Source organism: Crocodylus siamensis, chromosome 6, assembly GCF_052110815.1.
Source record: "Crocodylus siamensis isolate JL-2025a chromosome 6, ASM5211081v1, whole genome shotgun sequence".
NCBI lineage: Eukaryota > Metazoa > Chordata > Crocodylia > Crocodylidae > Crocodylus > Crocodylus siamensis.
Window position 1 is genome coordinate 64,790,842 of NC_143400.1, and position 26,876 is coordinate 64,817,717.

The window sequence follows — 26,876 nt, forward strand, 5'->3', positions numbered from 1 at the left end:
GATCTCCAGGGAGGGGGAAGAAGAAGGAAAGATGAAATTATCATAAGGAACAGACACTTGTTGGTCTGCCATCTGGGAAGAGAGACTAGAGTCTCACTTGTTGTAAGTGGCTAGGATGGTTCACCCCCACTGTGCCTGGGGAAGTACAATGTGCATCTGATTTTGCTATTCATCTAATGCATAAAATATTAAAGATAAGTAATGTTTACTGTGACTGCTGTTTATCATACTGCTTGCTAGTCTCCCCCATAGGTTGTTGGCATCCACTGGTTATCTTGTCTAGGCAGCATTAGTAAGTGATGCCTGGAGTTAGTTGCTTAAGACAGTATCCTAACAGTTTGGACTGAGCTCTTTATGTTTACTAGCTGCATGCCTCAGATTGAACTATTTCCTTTCTTTCCTTTTTATTTTGGGTACAACTAGAACAATTCATCTACTCTCAAGAATAGGTTGTTGGGGGAAATACTTTGCTGATTTAAATTCTTGAAACAGTTTAATTGAGAAGCTCTAGAAAACCTACACTTTAACAGGAATGTGGAATAGTAGAGGTGACATTTAAATACCAACGGTATCACATTGAACCCAACAAGATTCTATGTTGGTACTCAGTTTTATCCCTCGTCTTCCTGCTCAGTAAAGACAGTTTGGGGGTTCTTATGATGCATTGAGGACAGTATTATGAAGTAAGTGAAGCACAGAGCAGTACTGATTAACTAAACCTGTAATTGGATTTTAGCTATATGTTGCTCTGTAGACAATTTCACAATCAGGGCTGTTTCTTTTTTGCTACTTCTATAGAATGGGGTGTGAAGGGCACAGTTTTGTTATCCACACAGTGGATTCTTTCTAGCTGTTGGACAGACAAAAATTATTCTCATACAGTGTATGTCACTGTGGATCCCACTGCAGGTGTGCCAGTACCTTGTGCATGGCCAAAATAGATTTTTCTTCTTTGTTGTTGATTATCTGTCTCTTGGCCGATGCACCTTGTCTCTCCAAATGAGGGCATTTGGGTGGGATTCTCTTTATTCATCTCTTACTTAACACCTATATTGGAAGAGTGGTGGAGTTTTTTTTGAGCATCTGACCTTTTCATATTGATCTCAGACTAACCTTCTTTACAATCTTCAGAATTACCACTTTTTTCCCCTTGTTGTGATCACTGAAAACTAATCGCTTGTAAAGATGAAAGAATAGTGCATTTTCTGTCTTTTACTCCTAGACAATTGCACCCCTCCTTTGTGTGTACTACATGATATACCATCAGTATAGCACAGCATTGGCTCTGGCGGGTATCTCAAACTAAATACCTCCACTATAGCAGGCTGCTGCCTCTGGGCCTTTTCAGCCAGGCTTTTGCCCCTTCCCTGAGCATCTCTCAGCTAGCCTCAGTAGTATGCAGTCTTTAAACCTGTTGCTCTTTGCTGTCTGGAGTACCTCCCAGCCTGCCCCAGTTTTGTACAGACTTTCATCACACAAAGTAAGCAAATAAAAACCTTATTGTGTTGGACCCTGGGATGGGTCTACTGAGGCCTCAACCATCCTTTCCCAGGCTTGTTCTGCTCATTGCATAGTAGTCTTCTGCCTCTAGTATTTCCCCTCCACCTCCCCAGCTGGTTCTGTTTGCTGGGGTTTTTGTTTCCTATGAGTCATGCCTGCATTAACCTTCTCACAGCTGTAGCCCTTCAGTCTAACTAGCTGCCTTTCATTAAGGGGACAGGCCACCCTGTTACATACCCTAGAAACAAAAGGAGTGCCAATATACTTTTGAATTGGCTGTGTACACTCCTTTTTGCATTAACAGATTTCATGACACAATTGTGAACTGTCTTAGTCTAGAAAACATCACCTTCAGAAGCAGCCTCACCCAATTTCATTGGATGTGGTTTGCCTTGATATCTGTCAGAAGTTAAAACCATTGCTTATAGTTACCACATCCTATTCTACTGTTTTATACCTACCCGCATCCTTCCACCCTCTGTCCTGTCCCAGTTCAGGGAGCTTTCTTCCCAAAGGCGTATTTATATTTGCTTTGCTTCATCAAAGAGTCCCAGAGAAGGTGCCTCAAAAGTAAGAGGCTTCTATACCTGGCACTTCCTTATCCTGAGGAAGAAATTGTGCTTTGTTCTGCCCTTGGCCTGTTGAATCTCAAAGACAGATGTGCTCAAATTTAGAATGGCAATGCTTGCCTAAACCATCAAATGTCTCCAAGCTAATGACTCATTGAACTTATGAGTTCATTGTACTCAGTTTGCCAGAAACGTATTTTCATTTAACCATTCACCTAGTCCTAGGCCAAGGCTGTCAAACTGGCAGCTTAAGAACAACCAGTGACTCTGGGCTCCTGGTCTGGGCACCAGTCCCCCTATTGTTCTCCTGCTTTGCTGCTGGAATCTTCAGCATTTCCCTTCCTTCTCCAATGTCTGCTTCCTGCCCCTGTCCCTCAGGGGAGCAATCCATGGGGCTGAGAGCCTGTGGCTAGGAGACTTGAGGGGACACAGGGATCCTGTGTGGCACACATGTCCTGGTGTGGCATGGCAGGGGAGGCTAGGCAGTGTGGTGCAGTGTGCAGCCTGCATGCCATGTGACCTGGGATGTATGCAGCCTCTGCCTACTCAAGTTGGACAACCCTGATGGTAGCCCTTGGGAACTATCTAAGATCTGTGACGGGGCCTAACTGCTGTCAGTATAGCTTCATGCCCTGGAGAAATTTTCACTGATTGCTGTCTCAGTAGTTGAGCCATAGTTTGGGGATCCCATATTTCCCTTTACCTGGGCAAAAAGGCTTGGATTATATCTTCCCAGTTTACCCCTCAACTCAGTCTTATGAAGTACTAAAATGTCTGTCGCTCCACTGTGGGATCTGATCCTTGATCCCAAGTATCACACCTCCTGCCATGCAGTGCATGCATAATAGGAGATACAGTTTTGGGTTCAGGGCACAGATCCTTATTGTGCCCTAGCTTGCGGTGCTGGGGGGAGCCCAGGATTATGATCCCAGGCTTCACCTGCACAGGCAAGTTGAAAGCTGAGTGCCTGCAGGTCTAGGGCTGGTTCTAGGCTCTGGTGCATTCTCCAGCCCAAGCTGATGATCAGCGGACCACCTGAGAAGCTGTTCAAGACCCCACCCAGAGCCGACAGTCAGCTGATTGTTGGCCTGGTTACACATTCAATTTAAATCTGCCATAAAATTGCTCTGCATTATATATGGAACTATTTTATGAGTGGTTTGCTATTTAAGGTGCCTTAAAATGAGTGCATATGTTAAATTACAGCATAAATATAACGTGGAGATGTCCACAGTACTTCAGACAAATAACTAATTAACTATGTGGTTTAAAAGAGTCAAATTAGTGCTGTGATTAAGATGGGAGCAGGGAGTAGGAAACAAACCCAGAGAAGTATGCTTATATAATTTTCTGTTTTAGCATTTAATGTTGCAGTACTCTTTCAGTTGGTTATAGTTGTTGGCATCTTTTTGCAGAAGAGGTGGAAAAATGGTTAAGTGTTTGTTCTCAGTGAACTATTATTTTAACCAGTTGTGGTTTTGTCTGTGTATGAATGAGATACTGTTTTAAGACAAGGCTTGCTTATGTGGGAAACTCCTCCTGTACAAAGCTTATTAGCAAATAACAAAACTCCCACACATGCCTTTTTCAAAATCTAGTTGAAGTGAAATTGCTTCTGTGTTTTCATTGTGTTACACCATGTATAAGTATTTAGCAAAAAGTTCACTTCTTGCTTTGGATAAGAAATGCATCATGGAAATAAAGTAAAATTCACTGTTCACTCTCACTTTTTTTTTTTTTATAAACCTTCTGTCTCGCTGCTTTTTTCTTGCATCTTGGATCACACACATTGCACTTGTCTTGCACCTACTCTGCTGCAAGAGCGGTATAGTTTTTCTCAGCTTTCATGTGTAGATGTTTATTGACCTCTCTTCCTCTTAGTACAGGTGTGGCCAGTTATTTGGGCTGGATGGCCTTTTAATGAGTTTTGGTAAGCTGTGGAGGGGAGGGGGTCAGGAAGATGCCAGTTGATCCTGTTTGACCCACCAGCCACTGCCTGGAGCCTGAGGAGGCAGGGTTCTGCCCCACAACACTCTGTTCTGCAACAGCCAGGGCTGGGCTGCAGAGAATCTAGACTCCTCTGTGCCCCGCCCCCCCCGGCTTCCTGTGGGCAGTGTGCAGGCCTGCACAGGATAGGGCGCCATGCAGCGCTCCAAGTAACTGTTCCATCTGCCCATTGCAACGAGCCACTGTCACTGTGTTGCACTGGGAGAGTCAGTGGCTGCCCCAAGCCAAGCCCCTCCCCATGGCCAGCCCATTCTCATGCTAATGGTGTTGCAGCAAATCTGCGCACTGCCCAGCCCAGCGCCAGCTGCAGCAGAGCTGAATGGCACAGGGCACAGTCCCTTCTCAGGCTCCTGGTGGGGGCCAGTGGGCCAGATAGGATCAATTGGTGGGCTGGATATGGCCCACAAGCCATGCTTTGCCCACCCTCATCTTGGTATCTGTAGAATGCGGATACAGCAGTATAGATTCTGTAGTCCTGTATTCTTGGTAGTCTAGTGTTTCGTCATGCATTGTATGTCATGATTTACTTACATTATTTTTTGCTAGTTTGCTTAGTGCAGGATGAAGTCCTTCATTACCAGTTCTTTCTAGAAAGACTTTTCACAAATTTCTTTGATCAGTAGGGGCGATATTGAACTCTTGTCCATTTTATGCTAATATATTTGCTGAGTTAGTTCTTTATCTTTTAAGTGGATGGTAGATCATATTAAAAACATCTGCAAAATGTTGTTATGCCAGTTGTTACTTTTGAAAAAATGGATTTCAGAAATGCTTATGTATATGTGTTTGTTTTCTTTTCCCCCTGCCAGGGAAAAGTTCACCTTGAATTCAGACTGAATGAACTGATAACCGATAATGGATCTGTGTGCCAACAACTAGTAGTACAGTAAGAATATTTATGAATTGCTAAATTAATTTTCATTTGCTTTCAAAAGAACTAGTTATGTTGTGTTGGTAATATCTAATGCTTTCTAGAGTACAACATCAATAACTTGTTGTTTTGCAATTGACATGGTTGTCATATGCTATGGAAACTTAGCAGAAAGATTTTGTGATGGTGTTAACATAGACTTCTTAACTGAATGAATATAAGTTGTGGTAGGGCTTGTACTATAAACAGTCCAGTATCTGGAGCATAGTGTCATACAGTACTGCTTGAGGCTTTCTCTGATTGAGAAAGCTAAAAGTCATAGCAGTAGGCAGTGGCTGACATCTCCAGCGTTGTGTTAGCTGGGAGGACCTAACCATGGCTAGGACCTTTCCCAAATTTTTCCCGGTGTACCTAGAACAATAATGATTGTGCCCACTATCAGGGCAACCCAGTTTTGATTCACTCTACAACAAAAATCTTGGTTCAGTGGGTGGTAGGATCTTAAAGCAAGGACTAATTAACTATTTTTTATTAACTTTTATATTCAGCTATAGCTTACATTGGGACTTTTTCTCAGTCTTGTAGCTGTTGTTATAACAGTTGAAAGAACTTTTTGAGTATTCCAAATTTAAAGTAAAAAAAAAAACCCCAACAACATAGAATTAGTTTTATGATAGATATCCATACCATGCAAGAATGAAGGCAGAAAGAGATGGCTATGGTTGCCACAGGATAATGGTTTCAGTAAACTATTAACTAAGAAAATAAGCCAGAAACTTTGTTAGCTTCTCAGTTAAATATAAGGATAAGATAATGGTTGAGATTAGCATTGAAATGGTTGGTTGTGAACTTGCTATTGACCAATTAAATTAGTGCATAGAGACCTTGATGTAGCTTCAGGTTGTTTTGATGACAAAACAGAAAATAACTTGATGATTCTTTTTAGTACTTTTCATCTTAAAACCATAACACATTACAAAGGAGAAGGTGGGTAGGTATATCCAGAGGAAGATGTTAGGTATAAGAAATGAAGTGATGTGGCTATGGTTAGTTAGCAACTCAGTGGCCCAACTTAAAAGTAGAATTTAGTTTTCCTGACAGCTAATCTAGTCTCCATAGCAGAAAAGCTAGAAATTCTTTTTTCTGAAGTTGTTTTTGATATGCTTCTAAATCAAGGTACTTGTTTTTTTATGAGTTGTTAGACACTGAATGTTTGCGGGTGGAACTCCTAAAGAACAAACCAGTTTAAAAGATTGGGGGTATTTCTGCTGACATGTGACTCCACATAACTGATTATAGAATAGGGTAAATGCACAAAAGTGAAAGCTAAATCCTGAACATTTAACAAATACTTGTTGGTGAAAAATGTTTTATTTAAGGATCCCTTTCTAGAAGATGGAATGGATGCATGAAAAATTATTCTTGATCCTCTGCTCTATCCCTATCCTTTCCATTCAATAGAATTTATTCATATATCCACATTGTTCATTATAGCTAGTCTTTTTTGTGTGCAATCTGCATGAAGAAGCTGTTTAATTCACAACTTTAAATTATTAAATGAAATTGTAGGAAGTGGGCATGATAAATCAATTATTCCAGTCCTCATGCTAAAGGCAGAATTATCCTAAAATTTCCTGGGCTGCAGTTCTGCTCCTAGGGCTGTCTGGCCCCTGTGGCCACAAAAAAGGCCATCTCCATCCTCTGCATAACCTGCATCTTCCCCCTTCAGTTATTTGAAGGCTGTTATCAAATCCCCCCACATCTTTTTTCCAGACTAAATAATTCTAGTTCTTTCATTCCTTCCTCATCATTAATGTTTTCAAGCCTCTAATCTCTTTTGGTTGTTCTCCCTTGGACTTTTTTTCCAATCTGTCCACATCCTTCTTTAAGTGTGGGGCCTACAACTGGACACAGTATTCTGGGTAAGGCCTCAGTAGCGCTGAATAGAGCAGAAGAATAATTTCCTTTGATTTGCAAGAGAAACTTCCATTAATATAATCTAGTATGCTGTTGGCCTTTTTGGCAACAGGATCACACTGGCTCATATACGGCCTATGGTCCTCTTTAACACCCTCAGGTCCTTTTCAGCAGTATTATAGCCTAGGTGTCATTCCCCAGTCTGCACCTATGCATGTAGTTTATTCCATCCTAATTGCAGGACTTCACATTTGTCCTTATTGCATTGCATCAGCTTCCTCCAGTACAATAATATCTTTGTATCTTGCCTTACGTGTATATTTTAGAAGCAGTCACTGGCTTTTTGGGCACTTAAATACAGACTTTGAAAACTGACAGCCATAGTTGTAGACCAGTGATTTTCAGCCAGGGTTCTAGGGTACTCTGGTGTACCATGAGATCCTTTGGACAGTGGCAGGGAATGTGTAAGGAGATAAGCAGATAAAAGCAGGATAAGGCTCTCGCTGTTCTCTTGGTCCCACTGCCTGCCTACTCTGCATGGAGGTAAACGCTGTAATAAACAACAGTTTATTGAGTTTTTTAAATGGGGTACTGCTGAATTCACAAAAATTCGCATAAAAATCATAGCAAATTAGGGTCTGAAGGGACCTCAGGAGGTCATCTAGTCCAACCCCCTACTCAAGGCGGGACCATCTCCAACTAGACCATCCCAGCCAACGTTTTGTCTAGCTGGGTCTCAAAAACCTCCAAGGATGGAGATTCTCCCACCTCCCTAGGTAACATTTTCCAGTGTTTTACTGCCCTGCTAGTAAGAAAATCCTTCATAATATCTAACCTAAACTTCCCTTGCTGCAACTTGAGACATTGCTCCTTGTTCTGTCATCTGTCGCCACTAAAAGCAGTCTAGCTCCATCTGCTTTTGAATCCCCTCCCCCCCGCTTTCAGGTAGTTGAAGGCTACTATTAAATCCTTTCTATCTCCTCTTCTCCAGACTAAATAAGCCCAGTTCCCTCCCTTTCCTCATAAGTCATGCCTCCCAGTCCCCTTACCATTTTTGTTTCCCTCTACTGGACTCTCTCCAGTTTGTCCACATCTTTCTGTAGTGTGGGGCCCAAAACTGAACACAGTAATCCAGATGTGGCTTCATCAGTGCTGAGTAGAGGAGAATAATCACTTTCCTAGACCTGCTGGCAGGTCTACCAGTGCAGCCCAGTATGCTGTTAGCCTTTGGAACAAGGGCACACTGTTGGCTCATATTTACCTTATTGTCCAGTGTAACACCCCCAGGTCCTTTTCTACAGAGCTGCTACCCAGCCAGTCAGTCCCAGCCTGTACTGGTGCATGGGATTGCTCCAGCCTAAGAGCAGATCTTTGCACTTGTCCTTGTTGAACCACATGAGATTTCTTTTGGCCCAATCCTCCAATTTGTCTAGGTCACTTTGAATCCTAGCCCTACCCTCCAGTGTATCTACTACTCCCCCCAACTTGGTGTCATCTGCAGACTTGCTGAAGGTGCACTGTATGCCATCTTCAAGATCATTGATGAAGGCTCTCCAATTGATACCAGCTGCTAAGTAGACATCGAGCCATTGATTACTGCCCTCTCAGCCCGATACTCCAGCCAGATTTCTATCCACCTTACAGTCCATTATCCAGCCAATACTTCCTTAACTTGCCTGTGGAGATGTTATGGGAGACTGTATCAAAAGCCTTGCTAAAATCAAGGTATACCACGTCCACTAGTCTCCCAGCTTCCACAGAGCCAGTCATCTTGTCACAGAAGGCGGTCGGGTTGTCAGGCATGACTTGTCCTTGGTGAATCCATGCTGACTGTTCCTAATCATCTTCTCCTCCAAGTGCTTAGAAATGGACTCCTTGAGGAACTGCTTCAGGAACCAAGGTGAGGCTGACTGGCCTGTAGGTCTCTGAATCTTCTTTTTTCCCTTTCTTAAATATGGGCACTATGTTTGCCCTTTTCCAATTATCTGGGACCTCAACTGATCACCATGAGTTTTCAAAGATGATGGCTGGTGGCTCTGCAGTCACGTCAGCCAGCTCCCTTAGCACCCTTGAGTGCATCCTGTCCGGTCCCATGGACTTGTATATATCCAGTGTTTCTAAATAGTCCCTAACCTGTTCTGTCACCACTGTTGGCTGCTCACCTCCTCCCCAAACTGTGCTTCCAGGTTCAGTAGTCTGTGAGCTGACCTTCCTTGTGAAGACTGAGACAAAGAAGCTACTGAGCACTTCAGACTTTTCTACATCTTCTGTCACAAGGTTGCCTCCCCTATAAGGGATCCACACTTTCCCTGATCCTCCTCTTGCTACCGACATACTTGTAGAAACCCTTCTTGTTCCCCATTATACCACTTGATAGCTGCAACTCCAACTGTGCTTTGGCCTTCCTGACTTTGTCCCTGCATGCCTGGGCAGTGCCCTTATACTCCTCCCTATTTATTTATCCAAATTTCCGCTTCTTATACACTTCCTTTTTGTGACTTAGTTTACTGAAGATTTCCCTACTAAGCCAAGCTAGTTTTCTGCCATTCTTGCTAGTCTTCCTGCACATCAGGGTGGTTTGTTTGTGCACTCTCAGTAAGCTTTCTTTAAAGTATAGCCAGCTGTCCTGGATTCTTCTCTCCCTCAGACTAGCTTCCTAGGAGATCTTGCCCATGAGGTCCCTGAGTGAGTCGAAATCTACTTTTCTGAAGGTCAGGGTCCTTACTCTGCTGCTCTCCATCCTTCCTTTCCACAGGATTCTGAACTCAATCATGTCATGGTCACTGCTTCTCAAGTTGCCATCCACTACTATATTCCCCACCAATTCTTTCCTTTTTGGAGCAGTAGGTCAAAAAGAGCATGGCCCCTAGTTGACTGCTTCAGCACTCTCACCAGGAAGTTGTCCTCAACACTCTCCAAAAACTTCCTGGATTGCCTGTGCACTGCTGTATTGCCCTCCCAGTGGATGTCAGGGTGGTTGAAGTCCCCCTTGAGAGCCAGGGCCTGTAATCAGGAAACTTGTGCTAGCTGTTTGAAGAAAGCCTCATCTACCACTTCCTCCTGGTCTGGTGGTCTATAGCAGACACCTGCTACAACATCACCCTTGTTGCTCTCCCTTCTAACTTTAACTCAGAGACTTTCAACAGGCCTATCTTCAGTTTCGTACTGGAGCTCTGAGAAATCATATGGCTCTTTTACATAAAGTGCAACTCTTTTTCCTCTTCTCCCCTGCCTGTCCTTCCTAAATAGTTTGTACCCATCCTTGACAGTGCTTCAGTCATACTAGCTCCCACAGTCCCTGCTATTCCAATCACATCATAGTGCTGTAACTGCAAGGACTTCCAATTCTTCCTGCTTGGTTATCGGGCTCCTTGCATTCATGTACAGGCACCGAAGTAACTAGTCGATTGCCCTGATTTCTCAGGAAATATGAGAACACCTCCCCGCTTGCCCCCTCCTGCTTGCCCTTCCTCCAGGTCTCCCACTTCCCTGCTTATCTCAGGGCGTTGGTCTCAGTGAACCTAGTTTTAAAGCCGTCCTCACTAGATTAGTGAGCTTGTCTGCCAAGATGTTCTTCCCTGTCTTCGTCAGGTGGATCCCATGTCTTCCCAGCAATCCTTCTTGGAACATCCCATGGTTGAAGAAGCTAAAACCCTGCTGGCAACACCACCTGTGCAACCAGGTATTGATCTGCAGGATGCACCTGTTCCTGCCCAGGCCCTTTCCCTTGACTGGAAGGATCAAAGAGAACATGGGTGTCCTGAGTCTGATGAGGTGTCTTGAGTCTAAAAAGGTTGAGAACCACTGTTCTAGACACTACTGCTCGTATTCATGTGCCCTGAAGGGAAGTACTGTAAGGAATTATTTCTGCCTTTCAGACAGAGGAGATGACTGTAGATACTCCGATTTCAGGAGTGAGGATGAGATCTGAAGGTGAGAATCTCTTGTAACTGTCTCTGGGCAGGAGGTAGGTGATAAGTTCAGGAGAAGTCTTCTCAGCTAGGTGACAGAGAGAACTTGAATGGGTTGGGGGAGGTTTTTTTTTAATTGCTTTGTTCTAATTTGAATCTTGGTGTTTACCATGATTAAATTCATTTAATCAAGGCTTCTCTTAGTATGCTGCTGTTTTGAATGTGATTCCTGCCCCCCTCCCCCAGCTGGTAGACCAGTTTTATCATCTTTTATCATGAAAAGTGGAACATTGAGACATAGGTGTTCTGTTTAAAGGGAAAAAAAAACATTACAGCTTCCATTTCTACTAAAGTAATCTTTAGTGTAAAATTTGGGCAGTGTTCTTTCTGGCTTGCAGTAAAATGAAAAAAAATAAGTTGGGTGGCTGGTGCAAGATCTAGAAAAGGAATTTAGTTGAGTTTTTTCACTGGAGTATTGATAACAGCATATTAACTTGTTTTGTCACAAAATGATACCACTAATATGATGATGATTATCATAGACTAAAGAGTTAGGTAATTGTTTTTAGCTATGTATATGCATATAGCCAAGTGCTTTAATGTGTCCCAGCATTGTATAGCAGGTGATAACTTGATCATTGAAATCCCACAGCTCTTAATTTTGTGAGCTGCCTCTTGAAGTACATACAGGAAGCAGAACCAGAAGAGGGGGTTGGACCTGATGATCTACTTAGGTTGCTTCCGACCCTACACCTATGGATCAATGAAGAGCTACTTTGCCTACCAAACCCGACCGTTCATAGTTTTTCCTGACTTCATGCTTTTATATACCTGAGTTTCCACTGATGCTTCTTTCTGTGTTTAGTTTATATATCAACACAGTCTGACAATACTTGGGGCTTTTTGAGATGAAACTTTCATAGTTACATCTCTCATTTAATTTTTCATGATGAAGACCTTTTCGTGTTGCTCTAGAAAGTTACTGTTGCAGATTGCAGTTGTGAGTAGGAAGTGGGTTATATATCACACCCTCTCTTAGGAACACTTTGATGGAGATAAATGATCAAAAGGAAACTAGGGTCCTTTGGCGGCTTCTGTACTCACCCAGTGATTGATGTGTGGCAGAAGCTTGTGCGTTAAAACTGGGCTATTACGTCAGCACTTTTGCATTCATCTGAGATTATGAAACAGGCAAAGTTCCTTAAACTACTCATTACATTATTATTAATAACCAGTTGAACCTGCTAGTTGTCTTGGGTAATAAACTAATGTGTATATATGATACGTATGTATACAATATGTATCCATCATGTACATACAGCTATACATCTATTCTTTTCTTTTTTTTTAAAGAGATTTCTCCAGACTAAGATAAGGTCAAAGGAAATCAAATTATCTAGGATACATCCAGTTTGTTTATCAATAAGGTGCATATTGTCAACTTTAAAATCTCACATCCCTCTAACTTTTCTGCTTTCTATAGCTACTGCTGAATGTTAGAAGGGAAATATTCTTAAGTTTAACATCTCACTTTTACAGCATACTGTGCTGTTTGTTCTTGGTTTTTGTCCTTCACCAAGCCCTGCCAAGTAGGTGTTTATTAGCAATAGTAACTGAAAGCTGGTGGGTTCAGAGAAGTGTGCGCACAAAGAAAGGTAAGAATACCCCAGACATTGGTCTTGTGCTCTTGATCCTGCCAAAGAAACACATCTAAATGATCGTAGGAAGATTTAAATATAAACTTAAGCCTTTTACCCTCTTCAAAAATAAAGGCTAAGTTGGAGTGTTAGCGAACTTCTTGTAAGGGAAGTGGGTTGATATGCTTTCCCAAATCTTTGTGCCTGTAAACATGAAAGTCATCAACATATAATGCACCTACCTAACAAGTTTGTTCCTGTCATACAAATTGTTAAAATTTCTGTTTATATTTGGGAATGGAGGAGGTGGTTTAGCTGTAGCTAACCATTTCCTGGCCCAAATGTAGCTTTAACAGCCATAACATGAGCAGGTAGTTCCTCACAAATCACCTAGCTAGTAAAGTGTTCTCAGAAGTAGCAGGGAAACATGTCTTTCGATTGTGGTCTCAGTGGCTCAGAAATGCAGGGATGATAGGCCTAAAAATGACTTAAAGGAAAAGCTTTCTGGCATGCTTTCATGGTTTTGTTTTTTGTTTTATGTGTCACCCTCCACCCTTCATTATTGCATCTTAAATGTGAGAGCAGAAAAGAGCAGAAAATGACAAGAGAACAAATCAGTTTACAAGGAAATTAGAATATCAGCATAAGCAAAAACATTCCCCCCCCTCCCCCCAGTAGTCTCCCATCAGTCTCAGCCTTGCTTTGCTGGCTAGACGCCTGCTTAAATAAGGTTTTACAGTGGTTCCAGAATGCCCAGGCTTAGGCTCTGGTGGGACTCAAGGGGGACGGTGTTCTAGAGCTGAGGAGGAACTGCTGAGAATGATCTCCCATGTGTTTTTCCTAGGCGGACTTGAGTATTGATGATACTTGCAGGAGGTTGTTTTTGGCTGACCTTAGGTATTGCAGTGAGGTGTAAGGGAGAAGACAGTCCCTTGGGTACATGGGGCTCGGACAGTTTAGGGCAGAGGAGGACAATTATTTTGGGCAGAGTGCTGCTTACTGAGTTTTGGCAAGCCATCGAGGGCTGCATGACAGGCAGCCCAGAGCAGATCAATATTAATTTTCTAAATTTTTTAGGGGTCTCATGGGCTGGATAGAAAGGCCTGGCAGGCCACATCTGGCCCCCAGGCCGCATGTTGCCCACACCTGGTTTAGGGCCTCATAGGTCAACCAGCATCTTGAATTGTGTCCAGAAAGTTATTGAGATCCAGTGCAGACTCTCGAGCATTGGAGTTGCATGTTCCTGGTGACCCATCCCTGTCAAAAAGCAGGTTACCATGTTCTGTAGCTTCCGGATGGTCTTCAAGGGCAGCCCTGTGTAGTGCACTGCAGTAGTTTCATAGTTGGTAGGATCAGAAGGGACCTGAGCAGATCATCAAGTCCGACCCCCTGCCATGGGCAGGAAAAACCCCAGCTAGGTGGACTAGTTTAACCTGGAGGTTATGAATTCATGGATGATAGTAGCCAAATATAAATCTGAAAGAAAAGGTTGCAGCCTTGTCAGCAGATGGAGCTAATGAAAAGCATTCCTAGCCAGCATTGCCTTCTAAAGATACAGGTGGAGCAGAGAATCCAGGAGCACCCCAGGGCTGCAAATCTGAATGAGGAGGGGTGGCTGAACCTCATCAATAATAGGGTCTTCAGTTCCATCCCCAGGCTTCACCCAAGTCAAGCAGTTTGCCCACCATTATCATCTCAGGCTTGTCATGGTTGTTTCAATTAGTTCAGCCACCCAGAAGGCACTGAGACTGTGGGGCTAGGATCAGATGAGAAAAGTTAGAGCTGGGTGTCAGACTCATGCTGCAGTCACTTCACTTCAAATCTCTGCACAGTCTCACCCAACAGGTTCATGTACAGATTGAATAGGCAACAAGGTGAAGCCCTGAGGAACCCCACAGGAAAGGTCCAGTGGAAATGAAGCACTGGGTTGTCATAGCCCTTTGGATCCTCCCTTCTAGGAAAGAGCAGAATCTAATTAGAATGCTTTATCAAAAGCTGCTGATTGAGTAAGATCATTAGGGCACAATTTCCCCTTTCAGTCTTGATTGATCAAGGCCATGAACAATCTCTGTGCTATATTTGGAACAAAAGCCAGACTGACAAGGATCTAGGCAACTGATGGCATCCAGGTGAGCCTAGAGCGGTCCGGCAAGCACCTTCCCCAAAAAGTGAAAGTTAGAGATAGGTATGATAACTCACTGAGGAGTCATTGTCAAGCAATAATTTCTAGATTAAGGGCTGGACAATCTCAGACTTAAGTATTTTTGGTACCCTGCCCTCCCAAAGTATTGACAGCCCCTTTTAGTGGTGACCCCAGTCTCCCTCACCTGACTCTTGCAAGCCAGGATGGACATGTTTCAAGTTCACAACTGGTCATACTGACCCTCCCCCTGCAGTTTAAAAAAAATCCATGTAAATGGGATGATCCATGTAAACAGGACAAGATTGAACTTCTTCAGTCACAAATTCCGATTTAGCAGCAAAAGTGTTGGTTTCCTAAGCTATGCCAGATAGAGGCAATTTTAGCTGTAAAATAGGTGGTAAAACCATCACAGCAGATTGGAGCAGACTTGGTTTCCAGGCAGAGACAGGCTGGATTAAGTTTTGAATCCAGGTGGTTCTGGCGTTTGTATTTTGAATGTTAGCTTGACAGTGAAATGAGTTCTTCAGACACTTAATGAAAGCTGAGTTTAGCCCTTTCTAAAGTCCCTCAAAGCTTAGAGTTCAGGAAAGAAATAGGGTTTATAAGCCCAAAGGCTGGCTATGGATATTAATATTGTAAAAAGAAACCAGGTTAAATGTTTGAGTGCTGGAAATTTTAAGCCATAAAGAACAAGCATCTCAAAAAAAAAAAAGTAAAAATTATCTCCTTTGGGGATTTTCTTGTGAGGAATACTTAAACTTTTTGTGGTTCAGAATTTTCTCATTTATAGCCAAATGACTAATCTTGTTTAGCCTTCCTGGCATCTAATGGATGGGAAGAATGGGGAAGTGAGAGTGCTGTTCAGGAATTGCTAACTTTCAGAACATGGAGAATTTACACGCGGACTGAAATAATTAACTAATAAATATGCGGACATTTGTAGTAAGGAAGCTAGTGTTTACTTGAACTTCTATTTTCCACTTGAACTTTCTAATCCTTGTCCAGAATCTTCAGTCTGTTTGCTGAAATTTCTTGGCTTTTGGTTAAGGACTTCCTTGTCCTTAACCAAAAGCCCCAAAATGCCCTCTCTTCTGTTTTGCCTTTGAACCAAAGTGACAAAGTTTTCTAGTTTGGTTCTACTTCTGTTCCAGTGATACATGCATAGAATTGTTCTGCTTCTCTGTTGGAAGCTTTTTCCTTTCCTTTTGTCTCCTGCTGATATGAAAAGAGAACTTAGGGACTAGGGGTGTACCAATAAAGATTTTTTGGGCCGATTAACGAGCCATATTGGCTGATACTGATCCAATTGCCAATATGCAGCCTGGCAGCTTGGAGAGTAGCGTCTGACTGGTAAGTATGTTGGGGGCAGAGGCAGGGAAAGGGAAGGTACTGGGTGGGAGGCAGATTGAGTCCTGCACAGTGAGGAAGGGAATGGTGCTGGGGTGGAGGTGGGCCTGTGCCGGGGCTGTGTTCAGAGTGAGTGGCAGCAATGCTGGGACTGGGGCTACGGGGTCTCTCTGTAGCTCCCCTCTCCCAGTTTCACTTCCTGCCCCGACTACAGCCCTGGCCCAACCACCGCCAGGAAGAGCCCAGCGCAGCTCTGGGCCCCAACCTGCAACAGCAGTCTGCTCTTGCTCCGCACACAGATCCAGGGGCATAAGCCCCCTGTGCTTGCCCCAGGAGTGTGCACTGAGGTGGGAGCCACTCCCCTTTCCCTTTTCTGCGCCCTCTGGATGAGCTGCTGCTGGCTCCATCCTGAACCCTGCCCGGCTGGGAAGTGTCTGCCCTAGCCCCACTCCCTCCCTCACCATGGGGGCCTCGATCTGCCCCTCCACATCCCTTCCCCCCTCCCCTGACTTACCAGCCAGACACTGCTCTCCAAGCTGCCAGGCTGACTGCGTGATTGCTGCAGCTGCATGCATGCATACAGCGTTATCAGCCACATCAGCCAGAAAAAGCCAATTGCTGATATGTCAATTTTCCTTTTTATCAGTGCCAATATGATATAGACCAATTAAATTAATGCACTTCTATTAGGAACATCTGAGGGATGGCAAACAGGACCTTCCAGGAAATGCAGACAGTGCTCTTTCCCCCTCAGTTTCAAAGAGGGGTGCTCAACCTCTGGTCTGTGGTCCAGATCTAACCTATGGCACTATGTCATTTGGCCCGCAGGGCTCCCCATGGATCTGAAAATTTGTCAGCCAGGAGTAGCGGTACTATTCCCTTGCTGCCAAATCTCTAGAAGCATTGAGAGCCCTGGGCCCTGTGTGCTGGATTGAGTGTGGAGGGTTGGGTAGGGAGAGTGACAGGCCCTAATCCTTGTGTGGGGGGACTGGGAGGGAATAGTCTTGGGCTTTAATCCTTGTGTAGGGGGCTGGGAGGGCGTGGCACTGGACTCCAGAACCCAATTCTGACGCACACAACAAGGGGGTGGTGCTGGGCCTGATCCAGCCCTTAGATGGACCCCGCATCACTCTTCTGGTCCACAGGGAGGTTTAGAGGAAGGAACATTGAGGAAAGCTCACAAATTTAACAATTCTAAGACAGAAATGGGAAGAGTGCAGTGAATGCCTGCCTTGACTTTGTCTTGGACAGGACTGTAAGAAGTGCCATTCTGCAGCTGTCATCCCTCTTTAGAAAAAACAAACAAAAAATGGAGGGTACCTTGGGCCTCTAACAGAACTAATCTTAGTGTTGATTACAGGCCAAAAATAACTGAATATGGGCATGGACTTCTGTACTCTGAATGTTAGTTGTGCGCAGGGAGTTGACATTAAGCCATGCACAATGGATAAATTTGGTTCTCCAGCAGTCTTGTGTGTCCTGACTAGGAAAGCCCATTTTAGCTTAGATTGATTATATAGATAGAAACACCAAAGGAAATTATTAGTTAGTAAAAGAACTTGCCAAATCCTGTTTGTTGAGCCATTGTTTCTGTTAGGAGAGGATGTATTTACATTCCTGGTCATGTTGTATAGAATATATTCAGAATTTCAGAAATGTATACTTGCCCTCATGTTCTTTTTGATTTATATCTCAAGTATCAAAGTTATTCTGGGATTTCTGTTTGCAGGTACAAACGATTGAGCTGGAAAATATAGGTAATGACATGTATGAATGTGAGCATGGGTTGAAGCAGTATTAATATAGTTCCTGTCTTGATTAATTTTTTTATGACCTCATCCTCCTGTGTAGAATCTAAGCACATTACATGTACAATCAGTAACAACAGTAAAGTTTCAGTTGGACATAAGGGGTGCATCCAGATGAGCCCACATGTGCCTCCTGCAGTCTCTCAGACCCAGACACTGCAAGAGGCGCATGCAGGAACAGGAAAGGATTCCCCCTGCTGCAAGTTTGCAGCACAGGGGCAAAATTAGACCCTTGGATATCTAGGAGTCAAAAAAAAAAAGAGCGAAAAAAAAGCGGGGCAGCTGGGGCTGGGGCCTCCACAGAAGGCATTTCTGTGGTTGACTTTCACCCTGGTGTTGAAGCACGCTGTCTGCCTGTGCAGGACAGGCAGCATGCCAGTTGCAGGGCTCCAGTGCTGTTAAGGGGTTGGGAGGGCTGGAGAAAGGGGGAGGGGACCATGGGGGAGACCACAGGTGATCTCGCCCAACCCCTGCCTACCTTCCAAGGCACCCAATTCCTGCCCCCAACCCCAGCGTCCTCACAATGAAAATATTCCCCCAGCACTTACCAGCAGTTCTAGCTGCCCGTCTGAGTCACTGTGGCCCCACCTGCACAGTGGAGTGGGGTGACAGCCCCAGTGGGCCCTAGTCTGGGCCCTGCTGCCCCTCCCTGCCCCACCCCACCCCAGCTTCTGTGCTAAGTAGAGGCTTTTTTTTTTTAAAGTGCTGGAGCCTGGGGTTGGGGGGGCAGCCATCGGGGGCTGGGGGTGCTAGCAGGGGATGGTGCTGGGCGGGGCAGCCATTGGAGGCCTGGGGGAGCAGGGGACTGGGTGGGGACATGTGGGGCATGTAGACCCTGTGGGGGGGGGGGGTCTGGTAGCCCCTGGTGGGGGGTGGGGCTGTAGCCCTTGTAGGGGGCAGCAAAACATACAGGTATTTAGAATTCATTTTATTATGATGAGACACTGCTAGGCATCCAAATTGCTTTAACCCAGTAGATATATTAATAAAACATGCCCAACTGATCATTTGTTGTCTCTCTGTCCCTCCCTCCTGTGGTCTTTTGTTTTAATTGTGGAGGAACATGGATTTTGGGGTATTTTACAGAGTGACATAAGGACTTTGTTTATCAGAGATTTTTTTCAGTTTTCAAATAGGGAACCCCAGAATTCCTGCTAGGGAGGCCAGTGGCAGGATCCTGCCTGCTCAGAGCTGGCATCTTGGACGCAGCTGGCTGTGGCTGACCTCCTGGCCAGTTGGGGCCAAGAGGCCATGCTTTGACAGTTCAGAGGAGGCCACCACACTGGCAACAGTTCCATCCCCAGCTCTGGTGAGAGCCACATGAGCGGAAGTCCATTGCGCCCCTGTTGAGCCCAGGGCCCAACCCCCAGTGGGACCCCGACTCAGACCCCCAGTGCAGCCGGAGGTAGGTGGGGCCCATGACAGGGAAGCAGGGACCCCAACCCAATCAGCTGTGGGACAGCTGAGTGGGAGCCAAGGAGGGACACGCCTCCCCCCCCCCCCCCGCTCCTACTTCGCCCAGCCTCCAGGGAGCCACACGAGCAGAGCCTTGCGAACAGGACCGCAAACAGTTACACTTCTGGGCTTAGCATGGGACTTTGTGCAGGAGGATGAGTGGGAGGGCCCAAGGCCCTGCCAGTGAGCCCCCTATGGTGTGTAGTCACAATAGCAACCAGACTACCATCGGTACAATGTGGATAGGCACACGCCACACCCGGTGGGTCCCCTTGGAGTCTGTGGCCTCCCCCTCTGGCACCTCAGAGGCCTCTACCCAGACGGAACCCATGGTTCCGGGCTCCATGCAGGCAGAGCCTCTGACTCTCAGCTGTGGAGGCTGCCTGACACGTTTCCAAGTTCATGGGATTGGGAGCATGGCCACCTCCCATTGCAAGGTCTTCTCTACTTTGGAATCTCTGAGGCGCCAGATTGAGGAGCTCCAGACTGCTGGCCAGAGACTGTGTGCGATCACGGATGGCAAGCAGGAGATCGACTCCTACTGCCCTTCACCCCATGATGGGACTCTACCTATGACTGGGCCGCAGGTATAGATGGCTATATCCTGTACAGGAGACATCATGCAGATAGAGCTACACCCCCACCCTTTTTATGTCAGGGAAAGCTACACGTCCCTGCAAATTGACATAGTCACCCAGGGAGGATGACTGGAGTCCCTCTGGGTTAAAGTACATGGGGAATATGGCTCAAGGGACATGGCAGGAGTTTACTACAGAACTCTTAACCAGAAACAAGAGCTGGACCAGGAATTTGCCATGGAACTGGCTGAGGCTGCACACTCACGGTGTATGGTTGTCATGGGAGACTTTAACTACCTGGACATCTCATGGGAAGAGCACTCAGCCAAATCTGAGTGGTTGCAAAGCTTCCTCACATGTGTGGACGAGCTCTACCTGACTCGAAGTCTATGAGCTGAACAAGAGGTAAAGCATTGCTGGACCTGGTACTGGCTAAAAGGGATGATTTAGTCAGTGACCTAGGAATCGATGGAAAGCTGGGTGATAGTGACCATGAGCTGATCACCTTTACTATCCATCACAAAGCTGGCAAGTCAGTCAGCAATACAGAAGTCCTTAACTTTAGGAAAGCTGACTTTGACAAGCTCAGGAGGCTTGTTGCTGAGGCCCTAAAGGACCACGACTTGACAGGAAGAGGAGTCCAAGAGGAGTGGTTGCTCCTCAAGGGAGCAATCCTGACAGCACAAGGGATGGCCATCCCATCTAGGCCACCCCCTTGGCTCAGCAGAGAACTTGAGGCCCTCCTACACCTCAAAAGAGAGACTTATAAAGGATGGAAGGCTGGAATTGCCACCAAGGAGGATTACTCAGTACTGGTCAGTTCTTGCAGGGCGAGACGATCAGGAAAGCCAAGGCTGCAACCAAACTCTGTCTGGCTTCACATACCAAGGATAATAAAGTCCTTTTTTAAATATGTAGGGAGTCAGGAAAAAAACAAGGGTAACATTGGACCCCTGCTGAACCAAATGGGACAACTGATAACTGATGCCCAGGAAAAAGCCAACCCACTTAATGGGTATTTCGCGTCAGTCTTTCATCAAACCAAAGGGACCACCTGGCCTAGCATGATGTGGGACAGCCAAGGTGAGGGCATATTTATACCCAGCATCGGTATAGACCTTGTAAAGGAACACATTGAGAGGCAGAACACCTTCAAGTCAACTGGGCCCGACAGATTACACCCTAGAGTACTCAAGGAGTTGGCAGGTGTCATAGCCCAACCATTGGCAAAAATATTTGAAAACTCATGGTGTTCAGGTGAAGTGCCTGAAAACTGGAAGAAGGCTAGTGTGGTACCCACCTTCAAGAAAGGGCAGAAAATAGATCCTGGGAATTACAGGCCAAATCAGCTTTACCTTAATCCCTGGTAAGATTTTGATCATTTTCTCCAAAGAGACCCTTCTCGATAAGCTGGGTGATGGCAGCGTCCTGAGGGACAGCCAGCACGGGTTTGTCACAGGTAGGTCTTACCTGACAAATCTCATCTTCTATGACCAGGGGAAATATCTCCTGGACAAGGGAGAAGAGATTGACATCATATATCTAGATTTTAAAAAAGCCTTCGATCTGGTGTCCTGTGAACTCCTCATGGAAAAGTTGGCCAGCTGTGGCCTTGGCCACACCACAGTCCTGTGGCTGGGAAATTGGCTTCAAGGTCGGACCCAGAGAGTAGTAGTTGACAGTAGCGAATCATTATGACTCTCCATGACCAGTGGCATCCCCCAAAGCTCTGTCCTTGGACCAGTTCTCTTCAACATCTTTATCAATGATGTGGACATAGCCAGTGTGCTTCTGACACCAAAGTTTGCTAATGACACTAAACTTTGGGACATAGCGTCCATACCTGAGGATAGGCTATTGATCCAGGCTGACTTGAATAAGCTTAGTAAGTGGGCAAATACAAACCTGATGGTATTCAATACTGATAAATGCAAATATTCCACCTTGGGGGAGGGGCGGGGAGAACCCGCAGCATGCTTATCGGCTCAGCTGTGCTGCGCTCGCTAGCGCCATGGCTGAAAGAGACTCGGGGTCATGATTGACCACAAGATGAACATGAGCCACCAGTGTGATGTTGCAGCTGATAAAGCAAACCAAACTCACTTGCATCCATAGATGCTTCTCAAGTAAATCCCAGGATGTCATCTTCCCACCATACTCAGCGTTGGTGAGGCCACAGCTGAAGTACTGCATCCAATTCTGGGTTCCACAGTTCAAGAAGGATGTCGAGAAGCTTGAGAGAGTCCAGAGGAGAGCCATGCGCATGATAAGAGGGCAAGAGAATACGTCTTATGAAGAGAGGCTGAGAGCCATGGGACTCTTCAGCTTGGAAAAGTGCAGGCTTGGGGTGACCTGGTGGCTGCCTATGAGTACATAAGGGGTGTGCATCAGGATCTGGGGGAACATCTGTTCACCAGAGCATCGGGAGAGATAACAAGGACCTACAGCCACAAACTCCTCCAAGACCATTTTAGGCTGGACATAAGGAAAAATTCCTTTATTGTCCAAGCCCCCAAGACCTGGAGTAGATTCCCTCGAGAAGTGGTGCAGGCAGCTACTCTGGACTCATTCAAGGAACATTTGGATACTTATCTTGCTGGGTTCCTTTGACCCTAACTGACTTCCAGCCCCTGGTGCAGGGGGCTGGACTTGATGATCTTCAAGGCCCCTTGCAGCCCTAACATCTATGAATCTGTGAAACATCTTCCAGGTGATAGCTGCCCAGATGGCTGGGCAAGGGCACACATGGCAGTAGTGCCACACAAAGGCCAACCCTGCAACTACAGCCTGCTGGCAGCTGGCCCAAACAGGCAGCTGCCTCTACTGGCCGTGCAGTCCCCATCCAGGTCTAGCAGGTGCACAGCAGGTCACAGCCAGGCAGCAGCCCCCACTGCTAGACTGCTGCAGTGGGTAAAGGGTGCAGGGAACTCAGGGCTGCTTCAGCAGTCCAGATGGAACAAGGTGTAGTGTCCCCAGGTACCAGTTGATTGGGCCCCAGAAGCTCCTCAGAGCGAGTAGCCCTGAGCTACTTGCCAGGGCAGCTTTTTCTACTGATGGGGCCAGGACAGGGAAGCTTTTTATACTACTGGGGACACCACAGGTGCTAGCACCAGGCTCTAGCTCCCCCTGGTTGCGTATCTGGGAGGAGCCAGGCAGGGTTATTTTGCCAAGTGGCACAACTTGCTCCACAACAAAATGCACATCTGAGCACGTGTGCTGAGGCAAAGAGCCCTGGCTCAAATTTGCACTGCTTCTATTTGAGCTGCTGCAGGTGCACGTGCTTGCATATGTGGACACGCCCAAGAGGTTTACAAGTTCTGATTTGGAGTCTGTCCCCCCCAACTACCATATTTAATACCTATGGATGGAAGTGGTCTAATCCCCTTTGAAGCAGATTTAGCTACCAACCTCCACAACATCTTGTCACAGTGGTACCACAAATTAATTACACAATGTGTGAAAAAAATCTTCCTTTTCTTAGTTATAAGCCTTCTAGCTTGATAATTTTATTTCTTATGCCTTCATTCTAGCATTGTGTGGGAAGATAAATAATAAGTCCCAATTTTTTATTTTCTCTGCACCATTTAATATTTTACAAACCTCTATCATATGCCCCTCAAATGTCTTTTCTAAGATGAAGCATCATGGTCTAGGTTCAGGGGTCAGCAACCCCTGGCACACATGCCGAGCATGGCACACGAGGCTGTTTTCCTTGGCATGCACTGGGCCAGGGAGGCAGCAACTGTTTGCAGCCTCCTGGCTGCAGCCAGCCCCGGCATTCTGCCATGTTCCCCCTGCCCTCATTTTGTTTTTCTGGCATGCCCGCACTCCAGCACCTTCCAAGGTAGGCTTTGAGGGGGGTTTTTGGCACTCTGGCCAAAAAATGTTGCCTACCTCTGGTCTAGTTTCTCCTTGTATGGAAGCCCCTCCAAACCACTAATTATCTGTGTTGCCTTTCTTTGATATGCCTATAGCAGGGGTAGGCAACCCCAGGCAGAATTGCCAGTGTGTGGCACATGAAGGCATTTTGCTTGACAAGCGTGCCTCAGGGCAGACACCGGGGAAGGAGCCAGGGCTGCACTGCCATAACAAAGATCGGGCCCCTTGCAGCTCCCCTGCTGTCCACCACTGGCATGCCAACAACTTACAAGTCAAAAGTTGCAAGTGTTTTTGACACTGCCCAAAAATGTTACTGACCCCTAGCCTGTAGTATCAAAGGCAAGCCTACAGCTCCATACATGGGCAATGTAAAACCAACTCTCAGCAGAGTGAAGCAACACTTGAGTTGAAAAGTAGACAGCTGCCCAAGGCATCAGTGGCTCAAGGTCATTGCTCCGAGAAGAGGGATTTCCTATTATTATGTAGGGGTTTTTCCTTTACCTTCAAATTGGAAGAAAGGAAATTGGCCTGAGAGAGATGAACTGTTGTACTCTAAAGGAGGGCTTGGCAACCTACAGCTTAGGGGCCAGATCCAGCCCGTGAAGAAACTAAATCTGTTTAGCAAGCTCCAGCCACAAAAGCAGAGGAGACATCCCCATATCCTTTTTCCACCTTTCCTTTTCAGCTTCTGCCGTGGCTGTGGAGAAGACCATGGTTGGGGTGGGGTGGACTGGGCTGGGCTGCAAACAGTGGTGTGCAGTGGCAATAACACTGCCAATCCCTGTTCTAGAGGAAGCAAGCTCACCCACTAAAGAGTCAAAAATCTCTGAATTGCCCATTTTAGTTACCTCATGTAGTCTGTCTTCTGTGAAAGAGTACAGATGTCTTTTAAAAGGTTTGAGGGGCTGAACCTCCCAGTCATCCATACATTGGAGAAATTGTTTACCAAAAACTTAAGAACTACTCAGAAACTGAAGCTGCATCTGTGTCCCTGCTGGGAAAGGGTGTCTGTATGCATGAGACCCTTCTGTAGTGACAAAGTAAAATAGGGAAGGAAAGAACCTAGAGAGAGGTCTAGTTCCTTGCTCAGGGCAGGATCATCCCTGTCTAAGTCATCTCAGACAAATGTTTGTCCAACCTACATTTAAACATCCATTGATGGATATTCTGCAACTTTTCTATGCAGTCTGTTCTGTCCTTAACCACTATTATAGTTAAAAAGTTCATCTTAACATCTCCCTTGTTCCAGTTTAATCCTGTTTATTTCTACTGGGAACAAGCTACAAAGTAAGAACAATTGAAACACCTATGGTCTTGCTTCTTGCAACTTCTGAGAAAGTGGGTAAGAGGGGAAAATGATGGCAAAGTGACTCAGGGTTAGTGTTTCAAAAGTTGATGGTGCTGTCAAACAATAAGAACTTTAATGTCACCTCTCTCATTTAGACAACTAAAAAAACAAAAAAAACCCACACAAACAAACAGCCTAATGTGAAGCTGCTATTGTGGAAAATGGACTGGTGAGTCTAGAAACCTGAACTCTTCAAATAAGCTTTTCAAATATATTTAGCCTGAAACAATTCAAGGCAACTTGTGAACTACTGATAACCATATCTTCATGTTTTAAAATTATTTTTACCGTTTTAAATTCTCTCTTTGAAAGAAAAAAGAAATAGCTTTTGTTAGGGAGACTTTAAAGTCTGAAACCTGGTGTGATCCCTGAAATTCTACAAATACTTTTCCAAAAAAGAAAAAAAAATCACTTATTTTTATGCTAATAACCCAACATCAGCCTCCTTCCCCCCCCCCCAAAAAAAAAAAGTTAAACTGAAACAGGTACATTTTTCCATGAAAACACCTACAAAAGTTCTGAATTAAAAACGTGTTTTGTCTGTATCTCCAGTTGTTTGTTCCTTTTTCATTCACACATTGGTAAAAGATACTGCTGTAGATTAGCTGCTGACTCAATGTGGGCTCTTTTTAAAACCACATAGTACATGCATGTTGCTACCCTTGTTGGAGAATCTATGAAAACAAGTTGCATGATAATTCTTTGAGGTCTTGCTACTGTTAAAACTAATGTAAGATTTGGTTAATAAATTAGGTTGCTGGCACAATATTATTTGGCCTTTGTGTCTCCATAAATATGAAGGTCACGTATTCTAAATCTCCGTTATTAATAACATTTGAGAGATTGCAAATCTCTTGCCTGAATTTGACTTTTTTTTTGCTTTAAAAAGGTGTCATCTACCACTAACCTCAATATTTTGTATAGATTTATAATTCATTGTTCAACCACTTGAAATCAATTTTTGATTTACCACTCTATTTCAGTAGAGTACTAAAGCCTTTACATTGGCAGTGCCTCAATAAAGTCAGCATGGCATAAAGCTGGTAATAGTATTTCTCTGCTGCTTTGAAATCAGTTGAAGAAAAGACATTTTATGGATTTTACAAAACTAATAGCTTTAGTCCAATAGATTAAAAAAAAGTAAAAAATAAAGGCTCAGCTCTTCAGTATATTAATGCCTTTGATAGATGATTTAAATATACCTTTTTGCATATTAAAAATATTAATTCCTTTGTGTCCCTTTTGTGCCCGATTTCTCTTGTTAAATTGACAGGTTTTAGGAAGGAAAAGATAATCAGCTAAATAAAAACATGGAACTATAGTACTTTGAAATGTAGAATTTTATTTTTTTTTTTTTTAATTTCCATCAACTTTTTACTATTTATCATGGCTTCTGCCTCATTGGTGTCTGGGGAAAATAGTTCTTGTGATGCACTTTGTCCTTTTCTTTCCTTTAGAAGGGATTTGAACTTTTTCAGGGGGCTTGAAGGTGTTGCCTTTTAGAGTCTATGGCAGGGGTGGGCAAAATACAATCTGTGGGCCAGGTTCAGCCCAGGACAGGTCCCTTGGTCCTGCCCAACTGAAGCACCATCCAGCCCATGGTGTGTCCTGTCATCCTCTGGGTATGCAGTGGGGCTGGTAGGGCTCTGCTGCTGGCCCCAGCCCCACGGTATCCCCAGAACCTGCAAATGCAGCCCTGACCCCAGCCAGCCCTGCGTCTACTCCGCATTGCCCACCTAGGCTGAGCAGTGGCTATGGCCGGGCAGAAACTGCTGCTCAACCTGAGACAAAAGTGGCCCCTCCTCCTCACTGCTGCCAGGCAGTTCTCGCTGCAGCCACCCAGAGCCCGCACCCCTGGCTCATTCACATGCACGTGGCCTTCCCTAGACTAGGTCCTTTACAACCA

At 45.1% G+C, this 26,876-nt stretch overlaps 1 protein-coding gene across 1 annotated transcript in view; it reads left to right on the top strand.

The window, feature by feature from the left end:
- The window catches only part of RASA2 (RAS p21 protein activator 2), a 92,381-nt gene that overhangs the window by 19,195 nt on the left and 46,310 nt on the right, over positions 1-26,876 (top strand). Inside the window, exon 5 of the mRNA XM_090051080.1 lies at positions 4,886-4,962. Within this exon, the coding sequence (XP_089907206.1) occupies positions 4,886-4,962 (77 nt within the window). The remainder of the gene's footprint in view (positions 1-4,885; positions 4,963-26,876) is intronic.